The 24325-nt window shown below is 49.8% G+C and overlaps 1 protein-coding gene across 1 annotated transcript in view; it reads left to right on the top strand.

Annotated features, from left to right (window-relative positions):
• Positions 1–24325, top strand: part of PIK3R3 (phosphoinositide-3-kinase regulatory subunit 3) — a 353509-nt gene that overhangs the window by 82879 nt on the left and 246305 nt on the right. The window contains exons 2-3 of the mRNA XM_032805016.2: positions 3835–3927; positions 10813–10890. Coding sequence (XP_032660907.1) covers positions 3835–3927; positions 10813–10890 — 171 coding nt within the window. The remainder of the gene's footprint in view (positions 1–3834; positions 3928–10812; positions 10891–24325) is intronic.

Below are 24325 nucleotides of genomic sequence, written 5' to 3'. Positions count from 1 at the left end.
CGTAGCGGGATGGCCGTTACTCACTGAACTGTGTCCATGCTGGGCTGACCCTGGCCCAGCCCCAGGGATCTCTCTTTTCTTTTCCCCAATCTCACGTGGTTCCTTATGGCGGGGGGGTTGGGATGTTGCAAGAGGCCAATTGGATTGGGAAAGGAGGGACAGAGCCTCTTCTAGGAATCACCGGCTACCCCACAACAACTGGCACCTTTCGTTTGGACCGGAATTCTCAATAGAGTGGCCCCGGTGGAGCACCTTGCCTGGCATTTCAACCCCATAAGAATGGCTATACTGGGTCAGACCAAAGGCCCATCTAGCCCAGTATCCGGTCTTCCGGCAGTGGCCAATGCCAGGTGCCCCAGAGGGAATGAACAGATCAGAGAATCATCCAGTGATGATTAACTTGCTTGAACTTCGCTCCCAGGTTTGCTAGCCCCATCCCTTACGTCTACATTTCACACTAAGCCCAAGCTCTGACCCAGGTTTGAGCCCACACCGTGTCCGCCCCCCGTGTCTGTCCACACACAAATCAGCCTAAATTGGGTCAGCAAGCACCCAGGACCTGGGCCCTAGAACCACTGCGACTCTGATCCAAGCCGTGTCATTTTGCAGTGTGGACGCAGCTCAAGCTGCACACCCGAGTCAGAAGATCTGCATAGTGCAATGTGGATTCATTGGCATGACTGGGAGAGCTGGGTCCTCTTGCTAGAAGCCCAGGCTTACCATGCAGTGTGGATGTTCACACGTGGGCTTGGAAACACTCAGTCCCCTGCAAAATGCAGTCTCAGAAGTGACTTGCCCTGGAGCAGAGCAGAGGAATTGAATCTGGATCTTCTGAGTCCCAGCCCAGCACTTTACCCACAGCCGCCTCCTTCCTGCTTGCTCTGTCCTCTGGAGACCTGCCCCAGGCCAGGCCCCTGCAGACTTAGAGCCCACCTCTGCAGAGAGGCCCTGCCAGAGCAGAACTGTCAACCCTGTGCTTTTTGGGTGGTGCTTTTCAATTCTTCCATGAAGGGAACTTCGGCCTCGCCTGCCTTTGTCATGTGCACATCCCCTGTTGTTCGCTCCATCCACCCCCATGTACTCCATGCATCTATCGACCCAGCTGTCCGTCCCTCCCCATGCCTGCCTGTCTGTGTGCCTGTCCACATCTATGGCCCTCATCACCAGAGTTCATCGGAGTGCCACAACTATCATAAGGCAGGAGAGAAGAAATCTTCAGCTGACAGGGAAAAAAACCAAATAGCAGGGGGCTGAGGCGTTCCCACGATGCAAGTTCCTGCCTTCTTCATGCTGGGCTTTCCTGCATGTGCATGGAAACCAGAATCTGAACAGAACATCTTTTAAAATAAAGGATCCAGTTGAAATTAACAGGCATGCGCCTACGGCCAGATTTTAAAAGAAAATTCAATTACAAAAAGTAAAAATCCAGCCTGCCTAGCTGGAAGCTAAGCTCTTCTGTAATTTGTGTTTGTATGTGTCTGTGTGTTTGTGTGTGTATGTATAAACATCTCAGGGAACAAACCCCCTCTCCCCCGGCCTATATGATGCAGGGGGTCGGATTGGATGATCCTAGTGCTCCCTACTGACTTTGAAATGTGTGACTCTCTGAGCCAATAGATCGGGGGTGAGGTGAGGGGGTGATTGGCAGACGCTGTGATACTATAGGGCTGAATATGATGGGGCTTTGGGTGGAATGCAATGGAGTTTGCAGGTTCATTTACAGCCTCCCTTGTCAGACTGCTGGGTGCTATTGAACTGATTGCCAGTGCAATTGCTGTCATGGTGCCTAGAGCTTTGGGGTTGTGCTTTGTGAATGAAAAAACTGTTAAATCCGAGGGGAAGAAGACTCTCCCATGTAACTAATTACATAGCCGTGGCCTGGGGGATCATGGAGAGTCATAACACAGGAGCCCCACTGGGTTGAAACCCCTGGCTCTCCGGAGACATGTCAAGGGGTCTTTAATGCAGAGAGTACTTAGAAAAGCTTAATTACACGTCCTGTCTGGAAAGTGAAACACCTGGCAGCATGACTCTCCCAAACACCACACTGGGGGATTCATTCAGGGAGAAGAACGCCACCAACCATATCCTCAGAACTAACCCCTACAGCCCTGCTTTGCTCATTATTAACTGGTGCCTCATTGCAAACCATAACCACACGCCGGCACAACAATGGTTTGGCCACAAGGAATAAATGACTCTCGCTGAGTTGATGCAGCTTAGCTGAACCATTCCAGTTGAGGACCTGGCCCATAGTTCTTCTTTCCTGTGTTGGGCGCCGGGAGTGTGCTTGGCACAACTTCTAGAAGACACGTTCCCTGTAAAAAGAAGCTCACAAGCAAACTAGAGTGACAAACCAGGGGCCTACGCAGTGCACCCAATGACCAGGTGCAGGCATCATGCAGATTTTAGGATGAGAAGCTCCCCCCATAGCAAATATATAAATAAGCAAACAAACTCCAAGGCAAAGCTACAACTAGCCTGCAGGCCCTGTGGCGGTGAGGAACGTTCACAACACCACAGCTCCAGCATCGATGCTGGGAAATTGACATTGGTACCAAAGTATAAGTAGCGTGCGTGAGGGTGGCAGGCCTTCCGTTCCCCGTGAATGGAAGGGGAGGTGCCCTGCTGCTGGGCTATTCCCGTTTAATTCTGATTTTGAAGTTGCTGTGGGGGAGGGCAGAGGAAATAATACGTTAATATTCAGGGCCCATCACGTGCTGTCAAAACAGCAGTAATCCTGGCTGCTCTAAGGGCAGTTTGAGCAAGTGGGGAAGAGTCCATACCCGAATGGGGAACCAAAGTTATTGCTAGCACTTGGGAAGCTGCTGGGGAAAATCGTCCATTAACATTTGTTAGAACATAAGAACGGCCATAATCGGTCAGACCAAAGGTCCATCTAGCCCAATGTCCTGTCTTCCAAAGTGGCCAGTGCTAGATGCCCCAGAGGAAATGAACAGAACAGGTGATCATCAAGTGAACCATCCCCTGTCACCCATTCCCAGCTTCTGGCTAACAGATGCTCAGGAATTCAAAGGAATTTGCTTTGGTTGTGGCTTGGGCTGTCCTTAAAACACATCCCAGCATGGCTGTGTCCATCAGGGGTGTGAAAAAACAAACACCTTAAGCAACAAAATCCCAGTGTAGACTCAGTTGCACCAACAGAAGAGTGCTTCTGTCGGCAAAGCCAAACGTTGTTCAAGGAGGTGGCGTTTCTCCTCCGTCAGGAAAACTCCTGTTGGCGTATGCTATGGTTATAGTGGAGCCATGCATAGCTATGCTGATGTGGTCTCTGTAGTGTAGACAGAGTCTGTGTTTGCTCGCCGCATACTGCGAATGTGTCCCTGTCCTGCGGTGAGAATGGGACTCTTAGGAGCTGCTCTCAGAGAGGAAATTCATATTCCCCTGTACCAGCAGTAACACTGGAAACCTGATCCTGTGACTTAGGGCCATCCAGTCATGTAACAGACAGAGACCACGTGACCCACATGCCCAACCACAACAGCTTGCATGTTTGAATAACGAGCCTGGAATTAACTGGAGCAAGTCCCTGGAGAATGGCTTCAAATGATGAATCTGAGACAATGTGTTGTTCGTTTGCGCACAATTAGCAAAGTGGGAAAGAGGAGAAATCCATCTAATAAATGATTCTTTGCAAATTATATGCTTGGTTCATTATCACCCCCTACTTTCCAGGCACTGGCCCATCAGAGAGATTGAATATGCTATTTAACTGCGCCACAGCTGCCGTCCAGCCAAATTGTCTTGTTGACAAGCTCTGAGATCCACTCTGCTAAATCATCTTTATTTGTCTCTCATCTGTCTCTCTAACAGGACCTGCTGGGCAGGCCGAGGTTGCAGAGTTAAGGCTCCCCGAACAAGCACCTCTGATTGTAATGAGACTCATTGAAGCTTTGGAAAAACAAGGTACGTCAGGTGTATGTTTCCTTGGCCACATCCTCGCATTTCTTCCAGTTGGGACAAATACATGTATTGGGCATGCGTATTCCATGTGTCATATGCACACTCCTTTCCTGCTGACGCAGCATGATGGACAGTCAGAAACAGGCCCCATCCACACCGAGGACCAAAATCTAGATTTACACCAGTGCGCCTCCACTGGCTTTAATGGAGCTATTTCAGATCTATGCCGAAGTGAGAGCAGGATTTGACTCCACATGGTTGAAACCTTTTAAACAAGGCTCCAGCCTGACAGTAGCACAGACTGCAACCGTCCCTAGCACCACTCTAAAATATGCAGCAACCACCTGTACAAGTCATGCTATTGAATCTCGAGGATGGATTACCTATGGGGTAGCATTATCTAAAGTGAAGCTAACAAAAACATGTCTGCTCTGGACAGGGAAAACTGTGCTACATGCTAGCTAGGGTCCTCCCCTCTGTGTCCGATCCACAGCAGAGATGGGTCCGTTACAACTCTAGGCTTGCCAGCTTGCCTATTCGGCTCAGATCTCCAGTTCAGTCCCTATCATTGCTCGAGATGAGGGCTGCCGTACTTGCTGCAGCCATGCTAGGCATCAGTTGCGATTCTAGTACTTGATGTCTGTCAATGAGCAGAGCTTGTTTGCTGTCATGGTTCAACCACAGCCCTGTTCTGCCTGGGGCTTGGCAGTTGTTGGTGCAGCAACTAGAGCAGGCCCTGCATGCAGACAGTTTATACCGCGAGGGTTTAGCACTGGGCTCTGCTGGTTCAGAGCATGGCTGTCACTGACTGCAGAATTGGGATTCATCCCCAAGCAGAGACAGGGCTATTGACACCACATTGATGGTGGAGGGTAAGAACATGCGCCTCGTTCTCTGCACCCAGGGATCATCAGCCCCTTTGCAGCTCTCCTTTGGTCTCCTCCGAAGCTGCATGTTACATATTGCTCCATAACAGCGGAGCTGAGAGAATAATTGCACATGAAACCAGCAATGTGAGGCTCAGACGCCATTAGGACTCTGGCAAGCGTTGCAAAGGGCTTTACTTCTCCGTGGCTGGGGAAGAGAGAGGCCTGTTGGCTCTCGTTGCAGCAGGGAGTGCACGTAAAGGGAATGCGGAGTCCTGAACATCCATCCCCCTTCTTGGAAAAGTCTAGGGCTGGCGGGTAATTTTCCATCAAAATTGTTGTTCATTGGAAATGTTTTTTGGTCTAAATGACAGTTTTCACAAAAAGTAACTGAAATATTTTGATTCCAATAGCTTGCCCCAGTGTCTTATGGGAGTTGTAGTTCAATGAGTTTCCATTCCCCTCCTTTGGGATACTCAGCTGGACTACATCCCCCCATAATACACCATGCTCAAGGTCTCCCATGATGCTACCATCTCCCCTCACCATGAGAAGAAACTGTGGTGCATCATGGGAGAGGTAGTGCAATCAAGGAGCCCAGTCAATAGAGGAGGATGGGAGCATGAGTCACCCAAAATGTTACTCCCCTGAGACATTGCAGCAGGATTTCCAAATCAAAATATTTTAGTTTTTTATTTTTTTCTAACTGTAAAATCAAACTTTTCTTTGAAAAATTTTGACAAATGATTTTTTTCGTCAACATTTTCTGTGGGTAAAACCCCATTTTCAGACCAGCTCTAGTGACGTCCCAATTGCTCTGTTGAAAGGAAGCTTGGGGGAGGTCAGAAGAGGGCTACAGCTTGATGGATTGTCCCCTTAACATGGATATAATTTGTCATTTTGAATTTTTGTAATTAATTTTTTTAATCAAAAAGGCCATTTTTATTCAAAAAACCATTTTTGCCAAAAAGAGGTTTTTTTGTATTTTTCTGGGTTTTTTAATGAAATCTGAAGACAAAAAATGTTCAGATTTTGACTTTCCCTTTTTTCCTCTTTATCGGTGGTCAAATGAAAAAAAAAAGGATATTGGGAAAAGGAAAAAAATGGAGGAAAGCCCCAAAACCTGGGGGAAAGTCTGAAGTATCTTTGTGTGTGTGAGAAAATTTTTGCATAAGCGAGAAGGAAAAGAACTTTTAGCTTTCCATATTTTTCATTGCAAAAAAAAAAAAAAAATCTTTCCCATTGTTTATCCAGCTCTAGATCTAACTTTAGTAACAGGAAGGGAGACACTCACAGGCAGGGTGACCAGATGTCCCGATTTTATAGGGACAGACCCAATTTTGGGGTCTTTTTCTTATACAGGCTCCTATTACCCCCCACCCCCTGTCCCGATTTTTCACCTTTGCTGTCTGGTCACCCTACTCATAGGTACCTAACACATCCAAACTGGCCAGCTCTATAGGCGTTGGCTTGGGTCATAGACACAGCCGGGTGTATGATTCCACACTGCAGTTTGGGGGGAGGTGTCCCTGCTCTGTCACTCGCAGCTCTATGCTGGTATAGCCCCATTGAGCTGTGAGGAATCACCCCCTGAATTTTCAGCTCTTCTGGTTGCAAAGAGAACCATCCCAACATGAATGGAATGCAAAACGATGCAGTGCCTGAGACAGCCAGAAACTGAATATCAGGGAGATGTGACATTTGTCCCCTTCATTCTCTATGAGACGTCAGCTCTGCAAACTGAAGCAAAATCAGTGTCAACCTAGCTAATATTTCCCAGGGCCCTTATATGGCTGCAGTTCCTCATGCATACCGACTTCTCCCCTGGACCTGTAACAAAGCTGTAGCCACTTCACGTTTGCTGCTGTGCTCTAGAATGCCATTGCCACTCAGAAATCAGGGCCGCCCGGGGTGGGGGGCAAGTGGGGCAATTTGCCCCGGCCTCCGCAGGGGCCCCAAGAGAACGTGTGAGGCTCCCGCCCTGGCCCAACCCCGCCGCCACCTGTGAATGAGTGCGGCCGGGGCTCGACCCTCTCCAGGGGGAAGAGGGAAGCCACACCAGCTCACTACACCCCGGTGGGTCCGGGGAAATAGTCCAGCAGTCCTCGCGGCAATTGCCTGCTCCTGGGGGCAATGGGGCTCAGGCCCGGGGCAGGGCTGAGCAACAATACCCGTTAGGCCCTGGCCCTCGGTCAGGGTGGGGCAACAAACGCTGAGTCAGTAGCTCAGGCCCTTGGGCAGGGCTGAGCAACAATAGCGGTTTTCATAGGCTTTGGCCTCCCTAGGCCAGGGAGAGGGGGAGTCTGCCACCCAGGAGTTGGGTGGCAGGGGGGACGCAGGCCCTCCCACTCCATTGCATCCCAGCCCAGGGCCCTCTGGCAGCGGCTGAGGATCCACTGCCTAGTCAGTGGGGATCCTGGCCACAACACACTGACATAGGCTCCGGTAATGCTGCAGCCAGACTGGAGTCAGCTGCCCCTGAGCCACTTCCATACTCCCCCTTGGTGCCTACCTGGGTCCTGACGTCGGCCTCTGCAGGGTCCAGGAGCATGGGCTCGTCACGGCAGGGGTTGGGTGGCAGGTCCAGCAACTCCTCCGGATAGTCGGCCCAGGGTACCTCCGGCGGCTCCTCTGGGTAGCGGGCGCGGGGGACGCTCTGGCGGCTCCTCCGGGTAGCGGGCGCGGGGGACGCTCCGGCGGCTCCTCCGGGTAGCGGGCGCGGGGGATGCTCCGGCGGCTCCTCTGGGTAGCGGGCACGGTGGACACTCCGGCGGTTCCTCCAGATAGCGGGCGCGGGGGAGCTCAGGCCAGCCTGGGTGGCTGCCCTGGGTTGCCGGGGGTTCCCAGTCTCAAGCTCCCTGAGGGATGTCTGCTCACTCCGGCTGCTGGGACCTGACTGAGCTCTGAGGGCCGGCTTTTATAGTTCTGGATCGCCACTTGACCCTTTGAGGGGCGGGCTCAGAGCTCCATAGCTCCACCCACTCCGGCCTCCGGCTGGGCTCTTCCTCCTCTGGCCAGGGGGGGTGCCACACCGGATCACTACATCACCCCTCTCCCAGAGCATCGACGCATCCAGGAGCCTCCCTGAACAGCGCTGCAGCGTGGCTCCGGCAGGGCCTAAGCTCCGCCCCGCTCAGAGCCGCGTGCTCAGGCGTTTGCGGGCTGCGAGCTCCCGACCCTTGAAGGAGTGGAACTCAGCCCCGCGTGAGGCTCATAGCCCTGCCCCACTGACACGCGCTCTAGCGGGGCGGAGCTCAGGCCCTGCCGGAGCCACGCTGCACAGCTGTTCAGGACGCTCCTGGATATACGCGCTGACGCTTCAGGTGAGGGGGGAGCCGGGGGTAGGGACTGGGGCGGGGCTGGGGTGGTTGGATAAGGCAGGGAGTCCCGGGCAGAAGTTGGGGGGGTCAGGGGACAGGGAACGGGGGGTTGATGTGGGCGTTCTGGGGGTTGTCAAAGACTCAGTGGGGGGTGGATAGGGGTTGGGGCAGGCAGGGCAGGGCAGGGCGCAGAGGTGGGGTGGTGGGGTGGGTCTCTGGGGGACAGTGAGGGGCAAGGAGCAGGATGGTTGGTAATTCTGAGGGGGTGGCAGTTGGGGGGCAGGAAGTACGTGTGGGTCAGATAGGCGCAGGGCCAGGCTGTTTGGGAGCACAGCCTTCCCTACCCTAAAGCTCATTCAGCAGTTTGAGGCTTGCAGAAGAGCCAAGTTGTTAACTTTTCCATTAGGGCTACCACCCTTCCACTTCTCAAATGCCAATTATGTCTATATTTAATTCATGCCATAGGAGATCTGTCAGGGAGGGTAGCTTCATTTAAAATTAGCCATTAGGGGAGGATCACATGAGAAGAGCAATATCCTACAACACCTACCTCCTTCCCAATCCTACCAAGGAGACCTCACTCCCCTGCATTCCCTGAGGCTTCAGAGGATTCAATTCAGTGGTTCTCAAATTTTGTGTGGTGACCCTTTCACATAGCAAACCTCTGAGTGTGACCTCCCCCCTTATAACTTGAAACCCTTTTTATATATTTAACACTATTATAAATGCTGGAGGCAAGCGGCATTTAGGTGGAGGCTGACAGCTCATGACCCCAGTAAACCTTGTGACCCCTGAGGGGTCCTGACCACAGTTGAAACCCTGGTTAATTATTTTAGCATCCTGTGTCCATTGACTGCATGTGCTATTTGAGCATGTCAGTTTTCACAGCATAGGGTCATCCAGATTCTGGAACAAGCTCAAATGCTCGGTCGTGGAGTATGTACATAGCTTACTAAAGACAAACCACAGTACCATCTCCAGTTTGTGAGAGACCCCATGGAGGTCAGTCTTAGGAAACAGATAAATGCATGGAGGTTAAGTCCATTAATGCCAATTAGCCAGATGGTAAGGAATGATGTCCCTAGCCTCTGTTTGTCAGAGGTGGAGATGGATGGCAGGAGAGAGATCACTTGATCATTACTATTAGGTTCACTCCCTCTGGGCACTTGCATTGGCCATTGTCAGCAGACAGATACTGGCTGGATGACCTTTGGTTTGACCCAGTATGGCTGTTCTTATGTTCTAACCTAAATGAACCCAAAGTTAGAGACAGATATGAGTCAAGGAAAGCCAGAAGAGTATCAGAAACCTGGAAAAATCTCTGACTGGATGGCTCAGCGTTGGTCACAAGCTGAGGTGGTTCAAAAGTTTTGGATTTTTTTAAGTTGAATTTTTATTGTTTCTTTAAACAATCAAACACAGCAAGCAGCAAATATTTGGCACACACTTCTGAAATCTCAACTATATTCAGGTTTGACAGACTAATTTCAGCTTTCAGTTAAAAAAAACCACAACAAATTTTGAAGGAAAGCAGACATTGTCCGTGATTTTTTCTGCTTTTTAAAAACCCCTAGTTTTCGATCCGAAAAAAGTTTTGACGGAAAATATTTGTCCAACCTTTTTAATGAGCTTTAGTGCCTTTTAGCACTAGCTGATTCTGAGAACCAGTGATACCTTGTAAAGAAGTTTTCTTAAAACTGGGTTTGTGCCAAGATGCCGAAGGTTTATTTTTCCCAGGGCCGCCCATGGGCGGGGGAGCAAGTGGGGCAATTTGCCCATGCCCCACAGGGATATAGTATTGCAATTTTTTTTATGGAAGGGCCCCCCAAATTGCTTTGCCCCAGGCCCCCTGAATCCTCTGGGCAGCCCTGTCAGAAATTCCTGGTGATAATGGGGCTAGAATTCAGATCTTCTTTTCTTTCCCTGGTTCTCAGGCCCGTATCCCATGTAGCAGTCTGAGGCATATGATTAGAGCTCTGAGAAATTTTTTTGCACAAAACTTTTTCTGGCAAAAACCACAAATTCAGCTACATTGGCATATTAGGCAAACGTGAGTCAATTTTGCAAAATTCTTTCAGTAAAATTAATTAAAACTGTAACAAATAAAAAAAAATGAAATGTTCCACTTTCAAAATGAAACATTTTGATTTTTCAGCTCAAAATGACTTTCCATTTCAAAATGTCTTTGTAATTTTATTTAAAAGCAATACAAAATGTCAAAAATGGTGAAAATCAAAATGAAACAATTAAATTTTGTCAAAGCATAACATTTAGGTTGGCCAGAAACAAAATCTTGTTTCAACTTTTTGATTTGCTGAACATATTGAAAAAAAAAATCATTTTGAGTCGACCCAAAACCATTTTCATTTTTTTTTTTTTGGTTATTATTATTTTTGGAATTGGTAGCACATCAAAAAATCAGTTATTCACCCAACTCTGACACATGGTGGTGCAGTTCTGATTCTATCCAGTAGAGGGCACTGTTCACCCATACGCTCTCGCATACAACACAGCACACACCTGAGCTTGCAGGCTGTTGATAGCAGAACAGAGACCCCAAAACAAGGTGACCCTGGCGTGCTAATGCTGACCTCATCTGTGCATTGGGCCTTTTAGCAGATCTGAGTTAAAGTATGGTTGTATGGTGCTTTAGAGGGAGAATTCTTGACTCTGATTTCCTTTTTTTCCTTTTGGTTTCAAAGGCATCGGCAATGAGGCTCTTTACCGAGCCCCTCCTGGCTCCTTCAGCAACCCTGAGCTCAAACAGGCTCTTCTGACAGGTAAGGCACCATCACGCTGTTCCCTCCTTCATCCTGATGGGCAGAGATGCTTCATACCGGGTGTGTGCGAAGTGGGGAGAACCAGGGTCGTTTGTTACAGGAGCGCTCCCTGCACATGAGCAGTGTGTCTGTGAGTCACCTTTTTGTTTCCAGCATTGGGATCTAGCATTCTTGCAATATCATTTTAAGAATCCTAGAATGCCATAATGAACTGTCTGCTGTGTATATGCCACCACTGCCCGCTACTGGCTAGAATCACAACTGCTTAGTGGCGTGTGTGTCATAGGCCGTATACAGCTGACAGCTAAAGGAGATTTCCCTGTAGCTCAAATGCTTCAGGCTTTTGCTTTCAGAGCAGGAAGATCTGAGTTGTATCCCTGCTGTGGCTGGGAAGGTCTGAATGGCCGTGCTGTGCAGCAGAGTCACTGCTATGAAGTTCCTAAATGTCTATGGATTTTTGTTATAATGCCTTTCTATTTACATAGCATCCGTGCAGTGCAATTATATGCCACAGCAACGGTGTTGTGGTGCTCTATGTTTGTTCCCCAGTAACGTTCATCTCAAATGGGCTCACTTTCAAAATAAAAAGCTGGTTTTCCTGACAGCCAGCTCTGCATGTACACTAGACTAGGGGAGGCCATGGAACTGTAGATCCTGCTTGAAGAGGCTGTGTAGTGATGCTGTGGGACAGTCTATCAGGACAGTGACGTGTTGTGATCTTGCTGATGGAAGCCATTTAAAAGGAAAGTGAAAATTAAAAGCATGGATATAGGCAGAAGAATGGCTGTATTACCAAGCTACCTTCTGAGTCAGATCAGCAGAGCCAATGCTAGGGTGATCAGATGTCCCGATTTTATAGAGACAGTCCCCATTTTGGGGGCTTTTTCTTATCTAGGTACCTATTACTCCCCACCCCCATCCCAATTTTTCACACTTGCTCTCTGGTCATCCTAGCCAATGCAGATCTAGGACAGGGAGCTGGATTCTCTTCTGACTCATGTATCGTTTACAGAATGGTTAGGTGAGTTCCAGGTACAGACTGCTAAATACCAGTGGTGACACACGAGTCGGACAGTGCCTAGTTTGATTTAGGGGGTTTTCACCTTCCTCTAAAGTGAGGTGCATGGATCAGTTGCTAGGATCATCTGGGCATATCCTATGTGATCAGTGCCCTGCTGCTGCCTGGGCCTCGGGCATCGGTGGCATCTCGGCCTCTCTATGGTGCACAAGAGTTCAGTCCCCTGAGGCCTGGAATGGTTGGGTCTGACCCAAGTTATGGGGCCCAGCCCACGTGTGATAGGGTGACATCTGACACCTGGGTTATCCAGGAGCTTAGTCTCTTCTGGCCTTAGACTCTATGAAATCTCTTATGGAAATACAGTCGCCCTTGTTATCCGCACAGGGCCATAGCAGACAGCATGGCATGTCCAGGTATAGACACAGCCAGGGTCCCTGCCCCAAGCAGAATGGCCAGATGACGGAGGAGGCCAGCGCCATGGCAAAATCTGGGAAAGAGGGAGACAGCTATAGGCAGGGGATGGGCCTTGGGGGGGGGCAGTGGGGTGCCAGCAGTCCTGGGGTGATGCACACCCCAGTGCAGACAGCCAACAGAAGGCCCCAACAGGCCCCCAGTGGTGCCAAGATTCCCCAGTGACTCCAAGCTTCAGTATTGCAGAAGAGCTTGCTTTGGGTCCTGGGCGGGACCCAATTTCACCAGTGGCCCACTGAGGCCAGTGGGAGTTGACAATCCTTGGGTGGTGCCTTTAATTAAATTTGTTTCTCTTTTTGGTGTCCATAACGTTAAAATACTCTCCTCCCCCTCAACCCAGCCCTTCCTGGGCAGGTTTCTCAGCTGGGTCCCAGGCATATTCCTTTCTTTTCTAAAAGAAACCCTATATCCCGACTTGTCCATAGGGTGGTGCTGTGGTACCAGGCAGTGCCCAGCCACTGAGCGCTCAGCCCCGCAGCTGAGGCTTGGGAGCTGCATGTTAAAAGCTCCCTTCCCTGGGTCTGGCTCCTCACTGACCCTGTGCCCGTGGAGCCTGGCTGTTGGCGAGGTGGCACAGAGGCAGCGCCACAGGTGGGGTGGAGTGGCCCCACTGCCATGCTCCTGACATCCCAGGCCCGTGAGGAGCTGTCACGCCAGGCCGCGTTGCTATGGAGAAGTTGCTGATGGAAGAGCTATATAAAGCAACATGAATGAGCTCATCGCTTTTTAGCACAACCTGGAAGCAAGTCCATAACGGGTGGGGAGGCGTTTCAAAGACCTCACCAGCTGCAATGTGGCCTAGCAGGGGCAGAGGCGGGCACAGGGTTTGCCTGGAGGGGAGCAGCCTGGCTCCTGAATAGCACTGGTATGGCAGAGACAGGGGGACAGGGGAAGTGCCCTGCCACGGGGAATTAAGATACCTTACTGCGCCTGGGGGTCAGCTCCCTCTGACCGCGTGCACGAAGCTGCAGCTCAGCCGTGATGCTGTCGGGTCTCCATAGAGGAGGCCTGTGGGGCTCCCACAGCCATATTAAGGAGCTGGGGTTGGGGCGGCAGGGCTGTCTTTCTGCAGGCGCCTCGTCAATTCATTCTCCCACGTTCCCTGCTGTCTGCTGGAATCCAGGCTGTTCCTGCTTGGCATAGACTTAGCTGCTGTGATAAGGGGGGGCTCCCCTAGCTTGAGCCCGGGGGCTCATTCCGGTTCAGAGCAGAAGCTCTGAGCCGAGCTTGGCCTGCTTGACACGCAGTTTGGCGAGCTCTGTAGGAAACCCAGGTGCTGCAGCGAGTGTCCTTTGTACCGTTTGCCCCTCTGAGTCATTATGCAAGTAGGGCCCCAATATGGCACGAGGGGGCACTGTGCCACTTAAAGACAATCACCCGAAGGCCAAGCTCCAGTAATAGCATGAACTATCGGACCCCACTTTAGACAGGAGGTTGGCCTTGGGGTTCGGACCAGATTCCAGCATTGGTGAGTCCATTCTGCCCTCCTCTGGCTTGGTTGGATACAGCATTTTTCCCTCGCCCCACCCACCCTAGACTGATGTGTTCTATAGCTGGATGTCTATTAAACCACCCAAAGGTGGCTGCATCTCAGCGCTGGGTTCAGTGATCCTTATCTAGACTTTTATGGTAACAGATGTTGTTATATTATAAACCACACCTCCCTGGGGCCCTCCCCCTCTTCCCACCCCCATGACTTCCTTGACTATCAATGAGGATGGTTCTAGAGTGTTGATTTTATGAAGCACGGATGGATCCCCATGGCTGGGGGACAGGGTAGGGCATGGGAAATGACACAGTCCCTGCCACTGAGGATGTGCTGTCTAAAAACCTGATCCCTGCAGAATAGGGATCAAGTGGGAAATAAATCCTGTATTCAGGAAAGCACTTTAGCTTGTGCTAAATTATTACACATGTACTTAAATCCTATTGATTTCAGCGGGACTTGAGCGTGGGCTTAAGGTTGAGCATGCGCTTAAATGCTATCTTGAACAGGCCCCAATCCGGGAAAGAATCCACACGGGATTTGTAGGTCTCTTGCTGTCCCTCTGCGCTGGTGTAAGGCTATTTGTTAACAATCCACAACACCTGTCTAGGGCTTGGTGCGCAGGGAGACAATACATTGTCATGGGAGGTGGAGATCCCTGCAGGAGTTCTGGGCTAATCTCACCAGCAAAGGAGATGAATCCTACGAGCAGCTGGGCTCTGCTCTGTATGGCTGGGCGTGCTGTTGGGATAAGCCTGGTAAACATGCTCAGGGCGGCTGGGTAGATGGATGGGGGTGATAATACTGTGCCCCTTAAAGCCATGCACAGAATCTCCTGCTTGTTCTTCCAAGGGTAGCCCTAGCTTTTCACACTCTTTCATGGTTGGTTGTATGGAATGAGGAACATGGGCATGATCAGAGCAGATAAGAGCAGAGGTCCATACAGACCTGTATCCTAGCAAACACCAGCAACTTCAGAGGACAGTGTAAGAACTTCACAGTTGCAGATGTGGGTTAATCTCCCCTCCCCACACGCCCTCCCACACATTAAATTGCCTCTTAATTCCTAATTAGAGATTGGATGAAACCCCAAAGCATGAGATTTAATAGCACTTCCAAAATTTGTTAGCATTAACTGTAGTAATCTGGAGTATTCTTGTTTGCCATATAAAGGTCTAGTTCCTTCTTGAATCGTGCTAAATGTTTGACCTCAACAGAATCCTGTGGCAGTGAGTTCCACAGTCTAATCATACTTTGTGTGAAAGTATTTCCTTGCATCTGTGTCTGGTAGTCAGGGGCCAGAGTCCAGGGGCCTAGGTTGGAGGGGGTCAGAACTGGGGTCAGAGTCCTAGAGCTGTAGCCTGAGTTTGGGACTGGGGTCAGGGTCCTTGTACTGATTCCAGGGGGCAGGGATGGCGGGAACAGTTCAAGGACCCAAGCCTGTGTCCATTGCCAGAGTCAGAGTTCAATGCCAGATTCTTGGGTAAAAGCCAGAGGCCAAGTCTGAAGCCAGGGATCGGGACTGGAGCTCATGGGCAGAAGCCAAGGATCTGAGTTGGGGTTGGGAGGCTGAGTGAGCCAAGTTGCAGATCAGTCACTACTGCTGGCAGGGGGCCCACCTCATTGCATGGACCCTTCCTGGAAGTGCTCCTTAAATAGGATACCTGGTCCAATCAGGGGCCAGGAGGGCTGTTGTCAGTCCAGCCTTCTGAGTTGGGACTTCGTGTGCTGTTTATCTCCACAGGGTCTGGGGTAATGCATGGTGGTGTGGGCCCTCCTGCAGATGAGGGTTCTAGTCCTGTCCCCTCAGAGCCTCACAGTCTGTTTTGAATTTGACACCTTTTCATTTGATGGACTGATCCCAGATGATCTGAGACAGGGAGTCCAGAAGTTCCCGATCCACTCTGTCTAGCAGGAGCATGTCACTCCTCTGCTGGCCAGCCGTGCAGTCCATACACAGCTAGCCTCTAGTCTCTGCCCCAAGCATTAAGGACCGAGATAGACTTTCAAGAGAAAAGGCGGCATTTGGCAGGGATGGGAGTTTGTTTCTGTGTGTGCTTTTCGGGGCTCAAATCTTATATACCCAACAGTCTTGAGCTGCGACACCTTTGTCTCCAGTGAGATGTTTGCACTAAATCATTCCCTTCCCCCGCCCTGCATTAAGAGCCTTTCTCTCCCCATCCTAATTGTACTGCGTCACAGAACCGGCCGTCTCCACTTGGCCCTGGAAACAAAGCCACTGGTTTAGAAAGCCGGCCAGCGCAGGCTCTGCATTCTCTGCCCACTCCTCGGAGCTTGCTGCTGATTGGAAATGGCTTTCTAAAGATAGCTCGCCCGGCACCAAGGGGAGAAAATACATTGCAGGTTAGCCTGTTTTCTTTTCACACCCAGCCCTGTCGGTCGCCAGCACGCACCAGGTGCAGTAATTATGGCTCTGCATGACTCATATGAACTCCTTCCACGGATGAGTTTGGCCATTTGATTGGGAAGAGTTAGGGATGCCTGATATAATTGTGGGTCTCTTTGGTTGGATTCTGCTCCCGCTTGCTGGCCTAGCTGATCTCTGCCAAACTCCTGCTTCCTGCAACTAGCTGCCCTTAATAAAGGGCTTTTTGTGTGGTTTTTTAAATAACCCAACTGTGCAGGGGTTTGAACAGTCATGGAACCGTGTAGATTTCAGTGGCTGCTGGCTGAGCTGACACCAGGACTGTCAGAAAACTCTTCCCTACCCCAAACTTTGGATCAACGAAACTTGGATTCACACCAAACCCCTTCCCCCCGACTCCGGATTGCATCTCTGAGCTAAAGGACGCAGCCCTGGATTTCTGTGGTGCAAGGATCTGATTGTGATTAGTGTGTTCTGATAGCTAGTGCAATGGATGTGTGTGTCCCTGCTTAGACCACGGAATTAAAAAAGGCGGGAAAATGATGGTTTTTCTTGATTGTGTGTTTAGAAGAAAGCCTGCTGGTGAACCATGTTTTAGCTCTCTTGATTTGGAGAGAGAGGCTGGTCTTGTGGTTAAGGCCCTGGACTGGGAATCAAGAAATCTGGGTCCAATTTTCTGCTCTGCTACAGACTCCCTATGAGGCCTTGGGGGTGTTTCTTAGTGTCTACATTGCCCACAAAACCCAGGTTCTGACTCAGGTTTGAGCCCAACCCCCCTTCTGTCTGCAGACAAATCAGCCTGATTCAGATCAACAAGCAGTAGGGCGTGGATCAGAGCCCAAGTCCTGCTGCGACCTGGGTCCAAACCACGTCATTTTGCAGTGTGGGCGCAGCCCAAGATGCAGACCGGTGTCAGAAGGTCTGCCTAGTGCAGTGTGGATGCATTAGCCTGGCTGTGAGACCTGGATCCAGCGACTGTAAATCCAGGTTTACAATGCAGTGTGGATGCTCAAACATGGGCTTTGGAAACACCAAGTCCACAAGTCTGGGTCCCAGTGTAGACACATCGTCTGTGTCTCTGGGCCATGGTTACCCATGCGTAAAATGGAGACCGTGATCTTTGCCAGTTTAGACTGTGAGGGCTTGTCTCTGACTGTGTGTTTGAACAGCACCTCGCCCAGTGGGGCCCTGTTCCTGATCGGGAACTCTAGGCTGGGCTGTAAAACGATTAACATTAATAACAAGAGTAAAGCCCTGCTCTGGCAGATAGTTACCATGTGCACTTGTCTCTTCGCCCAGGCGGGAAAATAGCCCTTCTTATAATAACCATTTGGTAGCCATAGATCCCAGAGCACTTTACTGCTGAGCACCAGGCTGCCTGTTGTACCCTCGAGACACAGCAGTGCAGAATGCAGGCGAGTGACCTGCCTAAGTTGGGGTCACTTAAGAGGGACTTCATTGGCATGACAAGGAATAACTGCTAGTCAAAGCCAGACACTCCCAGGATCTGCTCGAGGTGGGGACAACTCACCCCCGACAGGGTGACACTGTGTTTGGGATTGGGTCCCCTGGCCCATTGGCCAGCAGTGTCCAGACGTTCCAGGTGGTTTTGTAGCATGAGGCCATCTCTCTCCAGTCTCCAAGGGGCAGGCGGAGATTTTCCTCTTTGCTTTTCAAGGAGAGGTCACTTGTGATCCCTGAGAGTTTGAGGAAACCCATTTCTTGCACTCAGGAGAGTGGAGTAGAATGCGCCCCTCTGCCTCCCCATCTCCTCTGTCCTGCTGGCTGCACAGTGGCCTCACTCTGAGTGTAACTCATGCAGCAAATCAGAGGCAAAGCTAGGAAGAGAAGCTACCGCTGAGCCTTGGCCCTGTGATCCATCCACTGAATAGTGCAGCTGGGGCCCTGGCCTGTGCTCCATCCACAGAGATCACAGCTGAGCCCCAGCCCTGTGCTCCATCCCCGAGAGACCACAGCTACCCTCTGTGATAATCCACAGCCCAGTTGCACCGCTGTGTTGGAATGCGGCACTTTTGATAGCCCAGACAGGACTGCAGTGAGTGTTGAGATAATCTCCCGGCGAGGCTGAAACCAGGATCGAAAGGCTGGTGTCTGGACCTGGCGGAGGGAAGCCACGCTAGATTCACGCCCCATTTGGATGGACGTCGTCCTCGTTGCCACATTTGCCAGGAGGGGAAATGCCAAAGTCGGTTTTCCCAGTCCCCAGCGACTGCCTCTGGAAACCCTCAGTACCCCAGTGAAAGGGCCTTCAATCTGTCAGCTGATCCAGGGCCTGTCATCATCTGCAAGTCCTGGAAACTCTGCTGCCTGAACACTGGGCTGGCTCTGATCCTGTGCCCATCAGCGTAGTTTCTGTTCTGGGCTGGCTCTGATCCTGTGCCCATCAGCGTAGTTTCTATTCTGGGGTGGCTCTGATCCCATGCCCATCAGCGTAGTTTCTGTTCTGGGCTTGCTCTGATCCCGCGCCCATCAGCGTAGTTTCTGTTCTGGGCTGGTTCTGATCCCGCGCCCATCAGCATAGTTCTGTTCTGGGCTGGCTCTGATCCCGCGCCCATCAGCGTAATTTCTGTTCTGGGCTGGTTCTGATCCCGTGCCCATCAGCGTAGTTCTGTTCTGGGCTGGCTCTGATCCTGCGCCCATCAGCGTAGTTTCTGTTCTGGGCTGGCTCTGATCCCGCGCCCATCAGCGTAGTTTCTGTTCTGGGCTGGCTCTGACCCCATGCCCCTCACCATAGTTTCTGTTCTGGGCTGGCTCTCTTCTTGCGATTTACAGTCCAGATCACATTACAGATCCCTCTGACAAGAGGCCGGCTCCTCTCCTGCACAGTTATTTCTTTTGCAATCTTTGCGGCGAGGGTGACTCACGATTCCTCTTGTGTCAGTGGGAGGAGGTGGGGGTGTGAGTCGCCGGATGGGGCCACCGAGGTCTATAAAGGCTTTGGAGCTATTCATGCCTTCATGCTGGAGCAGGGGACCCAGCAGAAAATCAGACTGAGCCTGCTGGGAAAAGTGAAGCCTGTTGCGAGTGAGTCAGACTTTCCAGAGGAAGCTGAATATAGCCATAAAATCCGATTGGATCCTGCAGGTTGGAAGGCTGGCTGGCTGTGCCTCTCGGGAGCACAGCAGGGGCCCGCTCCAGCAGCATTCTGTCCAGTTAATTGTATGAAATACCACCTCTCACGAAACTCCCACTCCACGTGCCCATCTTTCCTCTGCAGGCTGCAATAAGCACATAGGCGAGTAAGTGCTGCTATGAGCCCATGTAGCAAGCTGCATTTCCAGAGGCAGAATATGGGTCCTTTCTAAGCCACCCCACGATCTGAAAACTCTGACATGTTTCATCCCTGGTGGGTGGGGTCCGTTAGCTGGAAGCCCTCCACTCCCGGAAGTGGTTTACACCACCTGTTGCAAAGCTGATTTTCACAGCACCTGCAGACCAAGACGTAGCAGGATTTCAGTATCAGGGGGTAGTTGTGTTAGTCTGTATCCTGTTTCTGTCATTTTCACTCCATGCATCTAGAGAAATGGGTTTTTTATCCACGAAAGCTTATGCCCAAATAAATCTGTTAGTCTTTAAGGTGCCACTGGACTCCTCGGGATTTTAGGGACCTCAAGTTCAATCACTCTTGCAGCCTATTCCTCTCCCTCCTGGGAAATAATGATTTTCTGCTTGGGACTTTGGAGTGGGAAAAGCAATGGGTGCCAATGGATTCTTAGCAAACACAGCTCCGTTTGGCAGTGAGCTGGTGAGAGTGTTTCATCCTGGGAAGCGGGACGTGAGCATTGAGGAAAAAAAACTTTGCCCTTCCCTGATGCCTTTGATTGTCTCCACCCACTTTTCCAATCAGTAAATAATTTAGCTCAGCACTCCCTGTGTGCATCAAGTCAATGGCGTTTATCTTTGGCTCGCCAATGGGGAAACCAAGGCACAGAGAGGCAGTGACTTGCTGGAGGTTGGCCTAACAAGCCAGGAGTAGAACCGGAACTCCAGATGGTCAGACAATTGGGGATTTTTTTACTGAAAATTTCAACTGTTCATTGAAAACTGAAACTGTGTCAGTATTTGACAAACGACACCTGAAAAATGTGGCCAAAAACCACTGGGAAAAAAAATTGGTTTGGGGGCTGAAAATTTCCTGGATTCAGTTTTCCAACCAAAAAAAAATAATCAAAAAGTGTTCAAGGAAAACAGACACTTTCAACAAAATATTCCATTTAGCTGGAAGCCCAGCCTACAACTGAATCAAGCAGCCCAACCCACAACTTCCAGCTCCCGTCCCGGCCCATTCTTGAACCATTCATGCGAGAGAGCACAGGACTGGGACTCAGGAGTCCTTGGTTCTAGCCCATAGACCTGTTCTACAACTTTGAAATGTCCCTTTTGCGCCAGCTCCTCCTTGTAACACGAGCGTAATGAGGCAGCAGCATTGAGAAGTTTCCTTAACATGTGGCAAGAGCTTTGGGATCTTTGGATGAAAGGCACCTGGGGATTTTGTACAGTACCTAACACAATGGAGCTCTGGTCCATGACTGGGCCTCCCAGAGGCTACTGATATACAAATAAATGATACTGTGCCAAAGGAGTGACAGCAGCTGCATTCCATCCCTGCCTCTACTTCTCCCTGGGTGGCTTCGGATAAGTTGCATAACTGTGCTGTGAAATGGGCATAATTGTGCTGACTCCTTTTGGCAACCCCTGCAGCAAAGGGCCGGATAAATGCAAAGGATTATAACCATTTGTAACATGGGGATATTGCCTAAACTCCAAACTTACCTCCGGGCATTAGACTCTTAATGGGAGTGACTTTTTTTTCCTTTTTTCGGGAGGTGTTAATTTGTACTTCAGTGGCGCACGGCAGCTAAATGGATCTGTCGTCATGTCACTTTCCTCCCCTTGAAATATTCCCCCGAAAGGGGATAATCTTCTTGCAATTGGTTTTCATTTAAATGCCTTTCTTCATGATTTCCCATTGTCTTTGATGTGAGTGGAGCCGCTCAACCAATCACGGAAGATTATGGGTCTTCAGCTGAGATGGCTGCTGAACGGGGTTTGTAAAATAATTTGGCCTGTCACAACGGCAAGGCAAACTTTCTGATTGCTGTCATCAACCGCTTATGGCAATTACTCCCTACAATAGGCAGCTAATGCATCTCCACAATAGGCAGCAGGAGGGAAAGCAGAGAGCTTGGAGTTAATTCTCCAGTGAGGTAGGGGTTGGTTGTGTGAATGGTGGAGTCCAAAGCATTTAGAAAGCATGTTGAATAGGGCTATTTCTCGCATTGAGTTTAGAAGTAGGATGCAGGTACTGTGTCAGAGAGCTACCTCTGTCCCTCTGGCAGCCTTTCATAATTAACGAGAGACATTGGCATTTAAATTATAGATGTTCAAAATGGTTACACGGTTCCATCCTATAATGTAATGAGCCTCTAGCCAGCTAATACTTCATGCTTCAAGATGAGCACTCAAAACTTCATGGAAGCCAGTAGGGACAGGACATCGGCCCTCCTAGTGCAAAATCACCGCTTGTGCTAAAGGAGACTCTTCTGTGGTTAGCGGCACAGAGCCTATGAAACACAGTTGAGTTCTCTGGTCCCCTGCAGTAGGAGTCAGGGGAGCATGTGCAAAGTTAGCAATACATCATGGTTGGAGTTGGTCAGTGTTTTTGGATGGACATATTTTCACCTCAGCAACCCCGGTTTTGTCAAAAATCAGCGTTTTCCAGAAGAAATGGTTTGTTTGCCGATCAGGGAAGTGGAAATGAAAAATATCATTTGGAATCCTTGGTTCAAAATGAAATGAAAAATTTCTTTTTGTTTTGACTGGAATGGTCGTTTTTGTTTCAGTTTTTGGAAACTGAAATATTTTGGATTTTTCTTTTTGATTTTTGTATTCCCCACCCCGTTTTCACACAGAAAAGACGAGCGACAAAAGGTTTTTTGGTTTTGTTTAAAACTGAGGAAAAACCCACTTTCTCAGCCTTTTTATTCATTTATTTATTTATTTTTACTACTTTCCAACTGGAAAAAGTTGACAGTATTTGAAGTCAAAGCAAAGGAAAAGTTGCTGTTCCCAAACTAAATGACAACATTAATTTTGAAAGCTCCTTTTGGAAAGAAAGGGAAGGGAATTTTTTCATTGAAATTCCCTGTGGGAAACCAAAAGTTTTTTGGCTGCAGATTGTAGAAGGGGCATTTTCCTTGAACATGAGCTCTGGGTAAGCTCGAAAGCTTGTCTCTCTCACCAACGGAGGTTGGCCCAATAAAAGATGTTACCTCCCCCACCTTGTCTCTCTAGTATCCTGGGACCGATATGGCTACAGCACTGCATACATTTTCCAGGCAGGTGTAATGACAGTAATGGAAAGCTCCTTAGAGCAGCCAATGCTAGATTTAACTGAATAGTTCAACACTTTTTTTTTTTTAACAAAGATTTACTAAAAAAAAATGGGAGACGGCAAACTGAGAAGAGGGATGGGGCAGCAGTTAAGCCAGTAGCCTAGGTATTGGGACACACCCTGCTCCATCACAGACTCCCTGTGTCACTTTGATCAAGTCCCTTAGACTCTTTGTGCCTCAGTTTTCCCCTCTGTAAAATGGGACTGATAGGACTGCCCTGCCTCATAGCAGTGTTATGTTAGAGATTGTTCAGATACCACGGTAATGCAGGCCACAGTGATACCTAAAAAAAAAAAGAGAGAGTCTCCTCTTTTACATCGCTGTTCATACAAGAATGGCCAAGCACTTTACAGAGGTGATTGATCTCCATTGTTCCCATTTTACAGATGGAGAAACGGAGGCACTTATCAAGGTGATGATTTACCCAAGGTCACCCAGCAAATCACAGGCAGTCAGGGACATAACCCAGCAATCCAGATTCTCACTTATGTGTGTTGTCACCACTACACCAGGGGTTTTCAACCTTTTTTTCATTTGCAGACCCCTAAAATATTTTGAACGGAGGCGCGGACCCCTTTGGAAATCTTACACCTAGTCTGAGGACTCCCAGGGGTCTGCGGACCACAGGATGAAAACTACTGTTTTATGGTAATGACATTTCATGGGCTCTTTAGACCACACTGCCTCCATGTTGGGTCATACAATGGAACTTCCAACACTCTGCTCCATCCTCGCTGCAAGGGGTTGGGAGCATCTTTAACCTTCTGCATTTGGATGAGAGTAGGGCTTGTGTTCCTGTGGTTCAAAGATGATGTATGGACGAAACAAGCAGCAGAACGTTCCTCGGTCGAATGGTTGAGCCAGAACGACAGAGGACCCATATTTCCCGTCCCCCGGAGAGTTTGTCAAACCTTACAGCAGATGTTGTTGGCTTTTTGGAAGATAGCACCATGCCGGAAAACACTGGTGTTCCAGTACCTGTTTGCATGTGTGTGGAACACTTCTAAAACCAGGTGTGTCCACACACAAGTGCCCCAGATGTCACACAGGGTGTTTCCACCTCTGGTGCAATTGCACCTGCTCTGAGCAGGTCTGGCAAAGGCCTTCTCCCTCTGAAGCCAGTGCCGACCTTATCAGTGCTAGTGCAGACTGGGGGGTTTGCAGCTGCAGAAGTTCTACTGGTCCTTCCATGGCAATCCCACAATGCTTAGGAAGGATGGTCCTTAGTATGCTAATCTAGCTCTCTGGATTCCTGGGTTCAAATCCTTGCTCTGCTGCAGATTTTCTGCTTGACCATAGGCAAGCCACTCTCTGTCTTTCAGTTCCCCATGCTGGGTGTGATCAACACCTGGATAGGTGATGTCCAAGAATACCGTTGGTGTAGCAGGTAGCAGCCTGGGTGCGGTTTGTCCGTTTCAGTACTCAACCCCACATGGCCAGTGCAGCTCGAGGAGGACCAGGGCTATTCTGGTTTCTCGCCTGGTTGGCCTCCATCCTATTTATGCAGCATCATTGACTTGCAGAGGAGCTTTGGGTTTGGCTCTGAACGTTCATGTGCTGTGTTGTTCTTATTTATGGCATGGTCATGCCCACTAGCCGCTCCTGAAACCCCGAGGAAGACGCAGCCTCCAATTCAAAGCACATACAAGTTTGTGGGT

Source organism: Chelonoidis abingdonii, chromosome 7 (genome assembly GCF_003597395.2).
Source record: "Chelonoidis abingdonii isolate Lonesome George chromosome 7, CheloAbing_2.0, whole genome shotgun sequence".
Taxonomy (NCBI): Eukaryota; Metazoa; Chordata; order Testudines; family Testudinidae; genus Chelonoidis; species Chelonoidis abingdonii.
This window is presented reverse-complemented; position numbering and strand designations above follow the sequence as displayed.